The 17,392-nt window shown below is 38.0% G+C and overlaps 1 protein-coding gene across 4 annotated transcripts in view; it reads right to left on the minus strand.

The window, feature by feature from the left end:
• The window catches only part of CFAP97 (cilia and flagella associated protein 97), a 32,456-nt gene that overhangs the window by 4,110 nt on the left and 10,954 nt on the right, over positions 1-17,392 (minus strand). For all 4 annotated transcript variants that reach the window (XM_062631584.1, XM_062631638.1, XM_062631501.1 and 1 more), the window contains one exon: positions 5,816-6,078. In XM_062631584.1, the coding sequence (XP_062487568.1) occupies positions 5,816-6,078 (263 nt within the window). The remainder of the gene's footprint in view (positions 1-5,815; positions 6,079-17,392) is intronic.

The raw sequence follows: 17,392 nt of genomic DNA on the forward strand, positions 1-17,392 counted from the left end.
AAACTCAAAGGAAGGACTTCAACTAGAAATAGCTCTTCACTAAAGCCAGCTGCGTAACATTAAATGGTAGACTTGGCTCCAAATGTTACATCAAGCATTTTACTCAACTCCAGCTGCATTTCCTAATACACCACTACCTACATTTAGACTTGCAGAGATTACTTATCTGCCTTCAGTATTAAAAATGGAAGCTCTCTATATGGTCAGTTCAATCACAAATGGATTGGGTAAATTGTAGAAGTAACTTCCCTATGAGAATAGAGCATGTTTCAGCACTGCACTGCAACTATAACAGCCTCATAGAATTTGCACACCTTAACAGGGCAGTAATTTCAAGCTTGATTCTGAACATAATATGCCTACTTTATTCTAATTTAAATACAATTCTCTGCTTTTGCTTTTTATGCCTGTATTTTGACAGGTACCAACCCATTACCAAAGCAAAAAGAGAGACCTCTCAGCACTACAATATTACTTTTTGAAGAGGTTAGCACTGCACTTGATACAGTCCTGAGCTACAGAAAGAGAAGATACAGATTCTGTGGTGCAGAAGTGTTCTAAGAAAAGCTCTTCTAGAGAATGAGAGAATAGCTCCTGTGGTTCCCTTGCCTGCTGCTGTGAATTGTACCAAGGGCACATTAACTTACATGCTATTTGCAGTTGTGAATTTTGCAGTTTGGAGAACAGCCTGGTGTATACAGAAATGAACTCATCAACACAGTTGAAATGGCAGTCCTGACCTACTGTATCTATAACCCAGAACTAATTTGATTGTTATATTTTTATTACCAACCTTACAATCTTGAGGTCCCTAACAGAAGAAATATCTTGTTCAATGGTACAAGTACCTTGAACAAATGTTCTTTTTCAATTATACATATAAATCTACTAATTCTTTCATCATGCTCTACTTTTGAGAAATGGACTGAAGAACACTGCCAGTCTCCTTGTTCTTTGGAAGTGCTAAATCTCTGAAGCCCTAATCCTGTGTCACTAAAGTAAATAGAAATTTTGTCATTGATCTGAATGACCAAAGAATCAGATCCTATGACAGATCTGGATGTTCAGAACCAAATATATATTCTCAATCAGATTTAAGGAATAAGAAAAAAAAAAAAGGAGGAAAAAAACCACACTAATGGACTAATGGCAGGAATGTCATTAGTTGCTCTAACCTGCACTGTAGTTCCTCAGAGCTCTTGATTCAAGTCCATACATACATAATATCGTATCACTGATGACCTCCTGACTTGACAAAAGCCTCCCCAAGCTTCTGTTTCCCCCCATCTTCTTTTACTTTATTAAAACAATTTACAATAAAAGCAGAACATTAACAAGGGGGGGGGGGGGGGAGGGGAATCACAGAAGGTGCTCCTGCATTACTAATGGGATAGTCCTCTATAAATCTAGGCATCTGGACATAGATTAGTATCTAGAAAGACACTAAAATACATACCGTCAGTGACAGGAAACATCAGATTGCCAACAACTGGAGAACAAAGGAACCTGGCACTGTAGCAAAAGATTGCTGGTATACAGTGGGCTATGATAAATGCTACTAATCCAATTTTGGGCTTATCAGGAGAGTACTAATTTTAATGCTCTCAGTCAGACAAAGGCAGAGGGGGGTTGTTAATCAGAACACAGTTTTCTGCAGCTACACTGAAAAAGGAAGAAAAGAATAACTGCAAATACAGCACTCCTGAATTGAGTTTGGAGAAAAGGTAAAACAGCATTACTTTTTCTTGGTTTACTTTGCTTCTTAAATGCATGAAGGCTTCAGTTTCACCTCTTTTGAATCCTAACCAGCTGACCAGTGTGCCTTGACAGCTGTTCCAATTTATTTATATTATGCCTCCTCTAATGTCACTGATGTTAGTGACCACACTGTCCCTTTGCAGAGTCCAGGTGGGGGAAGGGGAAGGAAGTAACAACACATTCAAGCACAGTTTTCTGTTCTTATCAGTACAGGTATTGGTCATTTTCTTCAACTGCCAGTTGCATTAGTTAGCTCTAACCTGACAAACTGAATGTCAAAAACTCCTTAAGTTCTTCAACATACAGGAAAGTCTTTTTAACTGAACAGCTACCAGGTTTTTCCTGTGGGTGGCATCACCACAGTGGATGTAGGCTAAGAGTACAGTGTGCAAAGTAATAAAATTTTGTTTGAACTGCCAATAATAAAGACTGATGTCTTCATTATAATTACCACAGCAGTATTCAGGAGTCTCCAGTAGGTCAGGAATCAGAAGACCACAAAAATCCCGACCACAAAACCACAAAGAGCCTGTAACCTACATACTAAGATCACAGAATTGCACTACATTTGCACCTTACTGCAGTATATCTTAGCCAGGCACATCTATGTGCCAATCCCACCTCCTGATAACCTCCTCTGAGGAGAGGGGCATGGAAACTTCTTTTCTCCTTTTGTTTTTTTTTGGGCTGCACTTTGTAATCTCAGGAACTACCAGTGTTTTGTCTTTAGTCTTGGCATACAATGTCTCTGAACCCAGTATGTGGAAAAAAAACCTGTGTGCTTCAGTTCCTCACAAAACTTTGTGTGCCTGAGTTTCTAAGGAGCCACCAACCAAACCTAAGTACTTCTGAGCTCCTGGGAAGACCAAGAAGACTACGTTCTCTTTCACAACTGCATTCCCAACAGCTTCCTCCTCCAGACTGAGACCAGTAAGGTGGAACAACCTTAGTACTCTTTCTACAGCCAGCTAAACATGCTGCATCTGAGGCCTGAGCATCTGATGAGGGTGGTCTTTGGGGACAGAACAAAGTGAAGGCAGAGAAAAAGCAGTGTGGAGCACATCGAGGGAAGGAAGTACAAGGGACCCAGGTGCAACCCTGATGGACCAGTGCCTCCTCCCTCCTGCTTCTTGTCACACCTACAAGTTACTCCCTGGTGGCACCATGACACAGATGGCAGGACAGGCACAGCACAGGATCAAAGGCTGTGGCTCAAGATAAGGTATATTCTTTGTATTGGTGGCACGCAGTTAGGGGGATGGCCGGAGGCACTATTCCTCCCTTGCCTTTTCTCCCAACCCAATTACCACAGCCCATCAACACCATTAAATCAAGTGGAGGCAAATGAATGCAGTCATTTATAGCAATACAAGACTTGCATTTGTAAAGGAGGTTCAGGTTTTCCAGCAAGACAAAAGGCAGACTGCAAGAGAAGGAAAACTGTTTTGCTGAAGGATTTTTGTGCTGGTAAAGGCCACAATAAATAGAGCAAGTGGTAGAGGGAAGCACTGATGACATCTGCAGCACAGATGGCTTCAGGAACCAAGCAGGTGTAAAGAGAAAGCCTTGGCAGAGAAGCACAGTAAGTGGTTACTTTAATTTGTGAGGGAAGGTGACTATACTGGAACTGGGATCAGTTATATCTGTGTGGCTTCAGGTACATTTTAGGGGAGTGTGTCATGGGGGAATGAACAACATGGAGTGTTCTGTGCAGTTAGTCATATGGAGTAGGAATAATGCACAGGGATGCAAGGAAGACCAAATATCCACAAAAAGAGAGAACACACTCATCCCCTTTGATCTAAAGTTTGAGAACTGTTGTCCCTGACCTGCTGAGAACTTCCAGTGTTAACTCAAAATCATCACTTGTTCCCTAGGGACATGGCTGAACACAGCAGTTTAGGTTACTGAGGTCATCTAACACCTAAATCCTAGCCAGAATTAATAAAAATGATGCACAGTGATCTATTTTGCTAATTGTCCTTTTTCTATAAATTTCTAGTCACTATCTTATAACTACTGTTCTTCAGAACAAGGCATTTTTTTATGCCATCATAACTTTTTATAGCAGCGTCTGTGAGAGCAAGATATACTCAAAACTGTTTAGCCCCCTGCACAGAGTACTGTTGTACATTTCTATTCTTGAATTACTTACAAAACCTGTATCCTTCTCCAACAAACATTTCACAAAGGTGTATCAAACAGCATATCCTGTATACAGTACCTCAGACCCTGTATAGAAAAATCCTCCCAAGTAATAGAAGAACGATTACTAAGGAAGTTCCATGGAATTCCAGCTCTTCAGTCTAGAAAGGTGAAGAAAACTGCTGACCAGAAGAAAACAAGTTCATAAAGCATACACTTTCAGCTATACAAAGCAAGCCCCCTCATCAATGGGCATGATAGGGCAGCTCTTTCCTATGCAGTCTCTGAGAAAGCATGTCATACTTGTAATCCCAAGTAGTGCTAGAAATTCAGTTTATTAGAACCGCGACGCTTTAGGTGCCCATACACTTCAAACAGAATAAAAAAAGTAAACAGAACTGCTCAAAAGTGATACCAATGTTAAACAAAACACACACTTCCAAACAGAAGAGCAGTATCTATCATCCTGAGTTGGGGGAAAAAGGGTAAAGCAAATGTTTTATAGCTTAAAATAGCACCATGTCCTAACATAAATTTTAAGAAATTATTCCGATGTCAAACATGTCTTCAGCAGTATGAGTGGACAACAACTAAAGAATAAATTAATAAGTTAATGAAGGATATTATTTCTTGGACTACAAGCAACCACCATTAATCTCTAATAGTTACTGGAACAGCAACGTGAAATGTCAATATATCTGCTTAGGTTTGCTGAATTTTTGATCTGAAGGTTGCAAAGGCAAGACATTCTTGGATAAATATTGCAGTATGTCATAAAAGAAAATGTTTGTACACCTTCATTTACTCAAAGACATTATAAAATATCATATACATTAATTTACAGTGATTATTTATTATGTAGCATAGCATATTATTAAGCGACTGTGACGCAGCTCTTCCTCCCCATAGATTAAGGATACACTCTTACTACCAAAGTTCATGTGGAAGAGCAAATCCTGCTCTCAACAGTTTAAACAAAAAACAACCACTGAAAAAAACCCCAACCCCACAATACAAGAAAGCCCTCCTACCAACCTAAACACACCAAAGCCTAAAAGCATTTCTTCTCAGACAATAGGATTTATCACACATCTGAAACAAGTATTTATGTGAAATTCTTTTAGTGTGTAAAGTATAACGTTCTTTTGGCTAACCCTACTCTAGTGGAGCTGAGGAGAAAGTTTTAAGAATCTAGATATCGGAAAGCTCGAAGAAGTAAAACCTAATGTATTTTCCTGAATAGGCTGACTGTACTTCCTCCATATTGAATCAGTATCTTTATCTAACCATATAAAGGAAAATTGCAACCTACACACGAAAAATAAGTTAATAAACTACTTCCACTATAAGTTCTCCAAATATTTTAACTGTATTTTAATCTCCTTTTCAAAGACAGTAATGAACAACTAGGAGACATGAAAATGACATTGTATGTATTACAGTTCAATTACTAAAAATCTTATGCAAACCAGTATTATTTTTTAATTTGACAACTCTGCCAATATCCTTATAAATGAGTCTGAATTTCTGTTTTCCACAAAAGGTATTGTGATTGCCTTTACATTCAAATACTGTGACAAGCAGTAACCATGATGCATGAAGCAGGACAAACAGTCAAATTGCTATCCAAAGTTATGAGCATATTAACAGTAATGGTTTTGTTCCACTTAAATTGAGTGATACTGAAGTAAAGCAAACTCATAAATTAGAAACTATTTTCCTCTTAAAAAGCATCATTCCTCCCCCCCAAAACACATGAACAATCATGCAAACAGCGTAGTAAGAGAAATTCATTGCAGACTTACTGCAATAAAGCTCCAAGTGCTGCCTTACCAGTTTTGTAAGTATTCAGGAGTAGTCTGACAACAAATAGTCCTCTATTTACTGATCCAAATCAGTTCTCAGAACTTACCAGGTTCTCTCTTTCAATTCTTTGCTGCTCCTTTTGCCTGTTGAGGGCACTGTGGTACAATTTAGGAGGTGGCAGAGATGGCTTCTTCAACGGGGTACTTCTCCTTGGCTTTGCAGACTGTCTGGACAGTTCTTTTAGCAACCTTTGGTTTTCCCGATCAATCTTTTTTACTTCTTCACTTGTGAAAGAATAATTTCTCCTTCTTCCTTTAGACGGGTGATTAATGTTCAGCTTCTGATCTTTTTTCTCCAACTGTAGGAAAGCTTTAAAATGGAATAAAATACTCAGGTTAAAAACCCAAACCAAGCACAAATATTGCATCCTATTATTGGAATTTATTTACAGACATGAAAAAAAACAAGCTATGTTTCACCACCCTCCACCTGAATTCCAGATTTAGGCATTTCAGAATTTTTCAGTGATGTTCAGTTGTCTTCAGTACATTGATTTTAAAAAAGGTTCACCACAAAAATCAAGCCTCATTTTGGCCTTAGTTTAAATCCATCTGCTTCCTTCTCACCAGGAATCCCCCTCCTCCTCATTTATGACCAATAATAAAGAGCAATTGAACAGCTGCAGCAAATAATTGCGCAACACAAAGGAATATGCACACAGCTTGTATCTGTAAGCATCTGTGTGGAATCAGAATATAAATCAGCCTTCTGTGCACAGTTGTTTCTTCTGCAGTCAGTATTCCTGATCCCTCCCTTCAACTCTAATCACTCCTGATCTCTACCTTTACCTGTATCCTTGCCCAACTTCTATACTGACACAACATGCTCAGACATCCATCCTCAAATGTTTCTACTTGAGTTACTATGGTACTGGCAATCAGCACAGGCAATTATATGCAAATGGGGCTACCATTATACTGAACTAAAGCAGCACTGAACAATCATCATCACAGTGCTATCATCTGAGGCACCTATATAGGCATCGGAGGTGTTTTCGAAGCCATAGAAAACACATCTCAAGAAGCCAGGACTACAGATAACCTTCAGAACCAAGAATTAAACCATAAATTAATAGTTAGATATTTGTACACGGAAAGAGATTTAAGTTTTGCTCCAAAGTTATCCAAAATATCTCTCATCTGAGAGATAGAACAGAAATGATGTTCCAGACAGGAAACATACTGGGGAAGCGTGACTCAGAGATACAAAATGCATTTCTTGAAGTGATTTTGTTGATCCTTAGCTCCTACAGTGATCCTACATCATGTTGCTGCAGGAATTGTAAAGGGAAAGATGAAAATTAAATTTAATTGATGGAGAGAAATGAATGAGCATACATAAGACAAGAAAAATTACTGGGGCATGGCAATTTAAACCAGTAAAAAGCAAGGGACCAAGATATGAGGTTGCAAGATCAGAGAACAAAGAATGCACACTTAAAAATACACAGCAAAACAGGCCTGCACAACTGTAAAATAACATAAATGGAAAGCCTCACTCTCAGTCAGAGCCAGCTATGTTTACCATAGCTCCAGTGGAGCTTTGCTACTGACCTATTTCTAAGCCTTTGCTTCCTAAAGCTCTGGAGGTCATCTTCTGGGAACTACTGTAAGCTTTCTGCTGTCATGATATCACCCTATCAAACCACTGCATTATCTATGGCACAGGAATGGCGGTACCAGGTTACATCAAACAGATTTTTGGACCTCAGACACAGACAAGGAAGCCTTACTCAAGCCATTCCCACATTCCTTCAATAGCACAGTGCCTCCAGGAGATACCACTCACTTTTATCCCTAGAAGCCCAACACAATTTAAAAAAGCATCCAAAGGAGAAGCTCTGAGAAAAGCAGAAATAAAGAACCAACCAACCAAAAAGCCACAACAAAGCAAACCCCTACAAACTAGGCATGCAGTAATACTTCCTCAACAAACACTTCCAGCATCAGCAATTTTTTGGCAAGGGATGTCTGTCTGAGGCAGCCTTTAATAGCTAAAAAACCTCAAAGAATGATGAGCGTGTTCTTACTTCAAAACAACATTAAAACTTTCATGCAGTATCTCAACTAGTTTATTCCAGAATTGATGCAAATATTGCTGATGTCTTGGTGATATTCAGAAACCGTATCAAGAATTCAAAATCCAAACAGTTAATGAATCTCGAAATCGCTCTGGAAATCAGTAAACTTGCACCATCAGTACAGTAGACAATATAAGCAAGAAGCGTCCCTAGGCAGCTCTTAACTGTGAGGTTGTTCACTTTAGCAAATATAGTTTTCATTTGTCAAGAGAAAATGCAGATCACCTCAAAAGCAGACACACAGCAAACTAGCGCAGGTCAAGTGTGCCAGCCAACAGGTTAATAAAGTAAAAAAAGCATCTTTAAAATTCAGCAAGTTATTCATAAGGGAAGACTAGGACAGCCATCACCACCCCTTGAGGAGACAAACCTGGGATGAGATTCATCTGGATACACCTACAAGGGACAAAAAAGAAATGCACAGAAAATAACTAGAGCCACACAATTCACATGATAACATCAAGCTGCAATGTGTTTCTCAGTACAAAATAATTATGTCCTTATGGGAACATGCAAAACCAGCACTGCAGAACACAGCTGGTAGAAAGTAATTTGAACAACCATTTGAGGAAGGCACTTACTATACATCACGTTACATAATTGATAACTGTATTATCACAAAGCTATGAAAGACAATTTCATCTTTTGCCTTACATCCATAGTATCTCACAGGTTAAACAAGAATGCACATCAGATGCAAGGCTGTGGCAAAGAACAGTTGTTCAGCTGAAGTCTTGGCCTACCTTTCTGGCACCAATGCTGCTGGTGAGGCAGTCTTTTTACAAAAGACATTTAAGCTTCAGAATAACTGTCAGTGCAAATTCCAAACAGCTCTTTTTTTCTGTGAAAGGTGTGAACTAGTTAAATTCCATTTAAGGCAATGGCATTCTGAATGAGGACATTTTTAGTTAGAAATATAGGTTTCGTGTTTTCACTGGTGTATCACTGTTTTAATTCTGTATAAGGTAGCTGGAGAATGTATACTCATATGATGCAGTTAAGAACTATAATAAGTAAACAGACTAGAAACAGATAAATAAGCATTGAGATAATTATCTTCTGATTTGCTCATTTTTTTCTGGAAAAACCCTATCAGCTGTCATTAAAAAAACAAACCAAACCAAACCCAAACAAAAATCAGAATAATGGCATGGAACAAACATTTCCTGCAATGCTGGACAGTAAATGCTTTCAGAAATAATGAAACAATGAACCCTGCAGCGATAGCTACACTGTGCTGTCACTCAGCTCTCCAGAAGGCAGTGGCACGCAACTTCTGCAGCACCAAATACCACCAGGATTTTACCAGAAGCTCTCAACTAGTGTGAATGCAAATCTATATACATTGCTACCCATTGCTCTACCAGATGCTACTACTTATATATATGCAAATATATATAAAATTTTACTAACTTTACTCTTGCATTCCGGCTTCACCACTCACATTCCCTCAACACACAGGCTTTTTTCATTCTTCTTTCTTTCTCCTTTCCTTAGCCTCTCACAAGACTTTTTTCTTTCAACATATTTTCCTTTTACTGTGCCTCATCCAAACCTTTTACCCTCTCCACAAAGACAGCTTTTCTCATTTGCGGAAGGCAGAAAAGAGACTCCAGCCTACTTTCTTCATTATGCTGTTCATTTTTAGCCTCACTATTATTTATACTTACATAGTGTAGAAACCGACTTTACTGCTACCAACAGCTTTTTAACAACTCTTGAGGTTAAGGATTTGCTAAAAGTGATAATACTGGATTTATCACAACTCAAAAGAAACATTATTAGTAAGTGAAAGAATTGTTAAAATCACAGTGAAGATTCTGCTATGAAGTTTGTCCTGGGTTCAGCAGTAGCTGTCATGTTTCTCCTTCTTGGTAGCTGGTGCAGTGCAGTGTTTTGACTTCCAGCCTGGGAACAGAGCTGATAGCGATGTTTTGGTTTGGCCAAGGACTTTGTGAGCCTCATGCTCTGCCAGGGAGGAGGGGAAGCCAGGAGGAAGCAGAGACAGGACACCTGACCCAAACTGACCAAAGAGGTATTCCATACCACAGCACATCATGCCCAGGATGTAACTGGGAGTTAGCCAGAAGGGCTGGGAGACTGCAGGGTTGGAGGAGGTATGGGTGGGTGCTTGGTCAGGCCGGGGGGGGGGGGGGGGGGGGGGGGGGGGGGAAAAGTTATCCGTCGGCTTGTGTTGAGGTGTTGTATTCTCTTCCCTTGCTATTTCCTTTATCATTGTTATTACTGGTGGTAGCAGTAGTGATCTCTGTTATACCTTAGTTACTAAACTGTTCTTATCTCAACCTGTGGGAGTTGCATTCTTTTTGATTCTCCTCTCCATCCCTCTGGGAGTAGGGGGAGGGAAAGAAGGGGGGAAGTGAGTGAACAAGCCCTCTGCCTGGTTTTAAACCACAAGTTATTCAGTGAAGCCTCATCAGAAGACTTCCAAAAACCAGTGCCTAATCTCTGTTGAATTACAGAAGAGCATTAAATTTGCACTAAAAGTTCGGACCAAATACAACATGTGCAGCAGCAAGTTTTCTTTAAGGGGACAGAGTTAAAAAAAAAAATCAATCTGAAACTCTCTAGTTCCTCACTAATTTCATCAGTTCCTCAACAGATCTTTTTATAGTTAGCCTGCTGTATGACTTAAAAGCCACATGGGAAATATCACAAGTAGTTCTCTGCAGCAACAGCGATGCAGTACACCAAGGCACTGGGTCAGATAACATATTTAATGTAGTTGATTTGTTGTTCTCCAATCTGATTAAGTTAATAAAATGGAGTTGTGTTCTACTTAGTTCAGATCTATGTTAAAGAAGAATTTAAGCTGCAAACTCCACTTTAAGACAAATATTAACCATCTGAAGCCTATCCATAGATAACCTTTTCCAAACCACAGCAAATGCAACACTGGCCTCCTTAGGAACTGTGTGACAGAAGAGTTTAAAGTTTAGTACAAAAGAGACAAGCAATAGAATGCATACTGTATCACTTACTGAAAGAGGATAACTAATACTACAGGATAAATGCCTGTTCTGAACAACAACAAAAAAAAAAAGCAGAAGGGGGGCATCCATGAAATCACTACTCCTTATACAATGCTCAAATAAACCACAGCAGTAGTCTAATGAAGCGCAGTGAGCAAAAGGTCCTGCAGGTCTTCCTGAAGCAGTGGTGACACTATTTCCACAGTCCAGCATGACCACAGAACTTCACATCCACAGTAAGTTTCCAGTACTTTCCAAGTTACCTGGCTGAAAATCTGCCCTAACTGAATTCTGCACAACTCATACAGCATCATATTCCTATCCTCTGCACACATACTATGACAGAAAACGAGGCAATCCACAGGAGGCATGCATGTCAAGTATGCACTGAATGTACTTTAGCATTCACTGGCAACAACACTGCTTTGTGTAGGTGTCTAGATGTGGTCAGTAAAGCCTAAAAACCAGGGACAATTCACTATCAAGAAACAAAAAAGAACCAGAAAAGGTAAATGCATTTATTCTAAATACTACTAAGTCTTTCAGCTGCAGTTAGTGTTATGTAACTCAAGTATTTGAGTTTCAAAGTTATTTCAATGATTTATTCAACAATGCACCTACACTACTCTTTAATCACAATGCTTAAGTGTCAGAATCATTTATATGACTATTTTTTGCAGTGGCCAATGATGACATGAGACAACACTACAGTTTAAGGCTGTAATTTAAGTTTGTAAAGAGTTTGTAAGTTTTGGAACAATTAAATATGATTTACCTGTAGTTTCATACTCTTATGAGGAGGTAATAAGTAATTTAACTAAATCCCTACTTACCACTTCACTGTCAGCCAGACCATAAACTAATAATTTGGGGGAAGGGAATAAACAAGCAGCAGCATTTGCATCAAGACTCGCACAGTGTGTAGTCTGCTTCTCATTTACTGGTAAGCAGGGAAAAGAAAATTCTCTGGTATTCACAGGATTTCTATAAAAGATGGTTTCCATGGAGAGACACCTGACTTGCTTTTAAGCAATAAACAAGCTGTTTATTGCTTTCAATTTGTAGGCATTGAAATGACCTTGCAGAGTGAGAAAGGCCAAATCTTACATAAAATACAAATGGTAAGTAGCAAGTCGAATGCATTACGACAGGATGAGACAGCTGTCCTAATGGTATTATGGCTAAAATTAAAGTCACACATTTTTCAGTGGGTCTGTTGCAATCCCAGTAGAGGAAAAATGCACTTCAGTGCTTATGCTTTTGAGTTTGCCTGGTGTTTTGTTTTATACTTCTCCACTGCCGCTTCCGTATCACATTCAAAAAACCCAAGAGGATTAAATCACAGTTCTTCATCAACATCTAACAGTTTCAGTCTAAAACTATTCCCCTGTGCTATCCCTAATCAACTATTTCCTAGAATACCCATTCTTTCGAGTCACAGAACTCTTTAAAAAGGATTTTGGAGAATTCATTATTTGATGTTTAAGAAATGGAGCATGTGCTTTTCAAGTACAGGTTTTCCCTATTTGAATATGCTTAAATAGGACTGCTAGCTATTACTTGATGTCATGAGAAAGACAACAGATACCTTACATGTGCATGACTTTTCTTCCCCCAAATAACATATTTTCTTACAGATGTTGAAAAGTGTGGAGCTCTTTACAATCTGAAAGAGTTGCAATCTGATTTCAAACTCTAAAGAATAAGCTGATAATCACTCTTTTACCTCAAGTTACTAGACATGCAAAAATGATGCATATGTATACACATACAAACACAATTAGTTCAAACTAAAACCTACATGTTCAACTGTTATGTATATATTTAAGAGTTCAAATTTAGATATTGTTTCACAGTTATTCTACAAATCCATTAGCTCATTATGACTGAGCACACAGATAACATATCTCCAAGAGGAGAAAATTTCAGTTATAAAAAACCTTCTATTTCCTGAGTGGCAAATTATAGGAAAAAAAAATAAAATTAAAGCAATTGCTTTATGTTCAGTTGAAGCTGCTATTTAGTTTTCTACAATAGCTTTTATTCAGAAAGACAGAGCTTTTACTTTCATACTAATGATATTTATATCAGTGCTGTTCACCAAGTTAGCTCTGACTGCTTTACAATAGAAAAGCTAAAGCACAGAAGAGGCAAGAAGATTTATTAGGGAGCATATAGGTCAGTGAGAGCTTCAAGGATACAACTCAGGTTCTCAGCCTGTAGCCCACTGTCCTACTTACCCCCACGCACCACCTCTTCAAGTTAATAATAGCTAATACCATGGATTTACAGACTAATTCTCACAGACACTTCTGTAAAATAAGCAGGTATCAACCCCATTTTACAGAGAAGAAAACACAAAGTGCTGAAGTCTTCAGCACTCCACATACCTTGTATAATCCCATTACTACTACACTGATACCCAATATAAATTTGGATAAAGATACACAGCATTTTTAGCACACAACTCTGTATTCTGAACTACAGAAATTAGGAGACTTGTCTAAAGGCAGAGATTAAGTCTGTATCATAATGGGACGGAAATGGATGAGTGCTTAGTTCAAACTTATATGCTTAACCCAACTCTATCTGCATAACCTCAATTCCTTAAAATTACATGGAACATTAGATCACGATACAGGATCAAGCAAAACAGCATCAGAAGATTTTCCAACCTTTTCATTCCCAGCTTTCTAACATGAAATTTTATGAAAGTACTTTCAAAACCAATTTTTGACAATCTATTCCTCTGCATTGACATATTTAATTCTCTTTTTGTGCTCAGACTACTCAAGAGTACAGCAGAGGAGATAACTCTGACATTTATTATTACGGGTTCTGAATACTGCTCTTAGTTACTATTTTAATTTTCTGAAATATCTTTAAAGTTTATAGCAAAGTGGAAACAGCAATGACTCACAAAAGACTTAGATACAAAAATCTATGTAACATCGTGGAACAACTGAAGAACTGTATTTCTACCTGAAAAATTATAATCACACCTGTATTTTTTCTGTGCAGGTGGCAAAAAAAGAGAGGTTAAGGTTTATTTATTTAAAATAGAAACCCTACTAACCTTGAGTAACTGAAATTTCAAGTACCTAGGTTCTTGACCACACTGATAAGATACTCAAATTCCTAATTAGTGCAGCTGTCTGACTCCCCAGTGCTATAATAGTTCTTACAGTCATAAACTATAATGACAACGGCTACATGACATCAGTCTTAACACTGTAACAAAATCATGTAAGCCTCCTAAGTATTGACTTCATATCTGTAAAAATGAGAGGATTCAAGTATCACGTGTTTAGTAGTTATAGACATTTTAAATAAGTATGCCACCCAAACAGCAAGAGATTTTAATGAACAGAACTAAAAACCACTAGCAAGAACAAACAGTTCAGCAGTTCACAGTTACCAAAAGAGCATCAGAGATATACCCATGAATTTTTATGCACAATGCAGGAATAGTTTGTAAGTAATCACTAAGCCCAGTAACTTGAGCAACATGGTTCAGGCAGACCCAGACTGTAGCATCGTCCAGGCTGGTTTTAGTTCTGCAGCCACAGGGTTCAGTATGAGCAAGCAAGGCATGCTCTGCTCCTCAGGAAGGGTACTACAAAGGGCTGCTCCCTCCACCTGAACTCCCAGTCACTCTGAACTGAACATCAGACACTGCCATGGGACTGATTTGGAAAAAAACAACAGATCGATCAGAAAAGTTCCAAGTTTACCCATTCACCTTACATTATCTCTGCTTTCATTATGGCCTGCAGTTTTGAGCAATACTGTTCCCACTACAAACTGTGGGCTCCTTACAACTGAAACAGTGTGAGTGTGCACTCCATACCTTAGCGTCCTGGGTTCAGCATGGTAGCTTACAGGTACCTGGGCTCCACAATTTCTTCCCTATGTATATTTACCCGTCTTCCTTGCTGCATTTGCTCTCAGGAGTGTTTGGCTGTTCAAACACCCTTCCTACATCACGTGCATGCAAAGCCATGGCAGTTTAGCCACACAACCTGCAGGTTCTGAAAACTGCACATTTTACTGTACTTCTTCCTTTTCAAACAAGGTTCAACTCCCATCTAATAAATGTCAATATAAGGACTACATTCATTCATATGCTTAATTTGTCTTTGGCAACATGAAGAACTTACTTCTCTCCAGTTTTCAAGCAAAATTTTCACCCCCAGCTACTGTTACCACAGAGATTTCTGCCATCTTTACTAAAACTAGTTATTTTCCCATTGGGCAAACAGGCTCCACAGCAAGTTACAGACCTGGTAACACTCACTTCTGAAAGTTGTCATTTTACATATGCTGTTACTGATGTTGTAACCAAGTGTTACCACATATCTTTATTAATCGCTTGTTCAGACTTATGGTCTGACCCAATATTCTGGTTTGGTCAATATTCAGAATATTTCTAAAATCAGTGGTAGAGCCGCACAGCAATACCCACCTAAAAAGCATTCAAAGTGCACTATACAGCACAGAGACCATAATATTTCCCACTAAAATTATATTATTTGTGAGATTTATAATTACTCAGCATAGCATAACTTAAAATTTGGCTTCTATCAAGAAGAAGCAAAGCTTTAGGAGTTGCAAAGGCATGGCATTTTTTAAAATCTAAATATTACTTTTTAACATGTTTATAAAATTAAATTTGCAATGAGCACAAATACATAAAGGTATATATAATACTGTACAATTTTTTCTAAATGCTTCAAATTAATTCTATTTTAAGAAACACAAACTATATTGTTATGTAATAACCAGACTCTTGTTCTAGTCCAAAACTTGTTCTTTGAACACCATGTGCTTTTAACAGATTTCTTCCCTTTTTTCTTGTGATTTTTTTACTTTAATACAAGAGATTCTAGTCTTCACAAATGCTCACATTACCCGTGCACAGAACTGTACAAATTGCCCCTTAGAAACAATGCACTAACACATCACACTGAAATTCCACAGGTTTCTGGATGCATTGGGAAATTAAACTCACCTAACTGCTTCAGGCCAGCTATATTACAAGCATATCTGACAAAAAACTTTACATGAAATGCTTCATCAGTACAGATTACTGGAAGGATATTATACTTTAAAACCAAATTTGAGACTTACTAATGATCATTTAAATACTCTCTCATGCACTCAGGTCTGAGCTTATACTGTTCCCACTCAAAACATTATTTAAGCCTATGCAGTTCTGAGGAACATCTAATGCAGACTGGGAGTGGTGCGCAATGATTTGGATTTTATATTTTTTTTTTAATGAGCATGGAAAAACCTGGAAGCAATAACTCAGAATAGTATTACCCCCTATTTTCCCAGACTAGTTACTTTCCACCATTAATAATCCTACCCCATTTAAACTTCAAAATATGCAAAGTAATTAAGCTATGTTGTGCTTGCCAATTTAAGAGAGGCACTTGGGAGTAATATGCACACTAATTAGGAACATTAACTGCCATACTATGTGAATTCTAGTTCATTACTCAATCTTTTTTTTCCCCCAGTTTTAGGAGAAAACCACACACACCCCCAACAGAGATTCATCTCTGAGAATACTCTGAGCTATAATACCCATTTGTTTTAGGGATGAAATGATTCCTTCCATAACCAGTAGGCGTTAAATAGCTTCTTGCTATCAGGAAACAAAGATGTAAGACATTATAATTTCAACTGCCTAGCAACAACTCTAACATTATGTTTTGATAAGTGGTTAGAGCCTTTTCTAGTACAAGGACTGACTGAGATGAGAATCAGCTCTACCTTTTTTGATGGCTAGCTCTGCTTTTTTTTACCAGCTCTGCTTTTATTTTTACCAGCGGAAGTAAGGTTTTCTTTCCTTACAAGTAAATTCCTCACTTCTATTCATAAGTTAAATGATGCATACAATATATTTTGAATTTTTACCCACTGGAGGCTCTAATTTCGTAAGGTACGAAGTGAATAAAGGCGACACACAAATTTTTAGTGTGCCGTGGCCTATAGCAATACAGCAAACATGGGTTGAAATGTACGAGGCTTACACTGTGGGAATCTTTCCTGACCTGAGATCACCAGATTTCTTGACTTAACCCTCTCTTACTCTATAGATTTTACTACTGAAAGCTCTGGGGCATAAAAAGAAGTAGAAAAGCACTGTGCAGACCTTAAAATACACACGTGAAGTCATTCAGTTCATTGTCATCCCATATTGAATACTTACAATGAATGCAGTGAGATTCCAAGTTCTGTCTCTCAGACTTCATTATCAAGATTTATTTAATCTATCGGCAAGAAGCAATCACTCAAGTTTTACTAAAGATTATCTCTTATTTTTCCTCTTTAAAATATCTTTACTCAACTTCATGGTATTTTAGAAAGAAGATACTTATTTCAGAAAAAGAATCTCAAGTAATTCCATTTAATTATCAAAAAGGTACCATAAGTTTAAATAAATGAATGCTACTTAGAATGCAGTGTAGTTTTAAACTGCCTTTCAATTATGAAAGTTAATAACCCAGCAATTTATCAGAAATGTTGGTGTTTTAATTTAGAT

The sequence above is a fragment of the Pezoporus occidentalis genome, unplaced genomic scaffold, assembly GCF_034315485.1.
Source record: "Pezoporus occidentalis ecotype Australia unplaced genomic scaffold, CSIRO_AGI_Poc_V1 ctg1, whole genome shotgun sequence".
Lineage (NCBI taxonomy): Eukaryota > Metazoa > Chordata > Aves > Psittaciformes > Psittacidae > Pezoporus > Pezoporus occidentalis.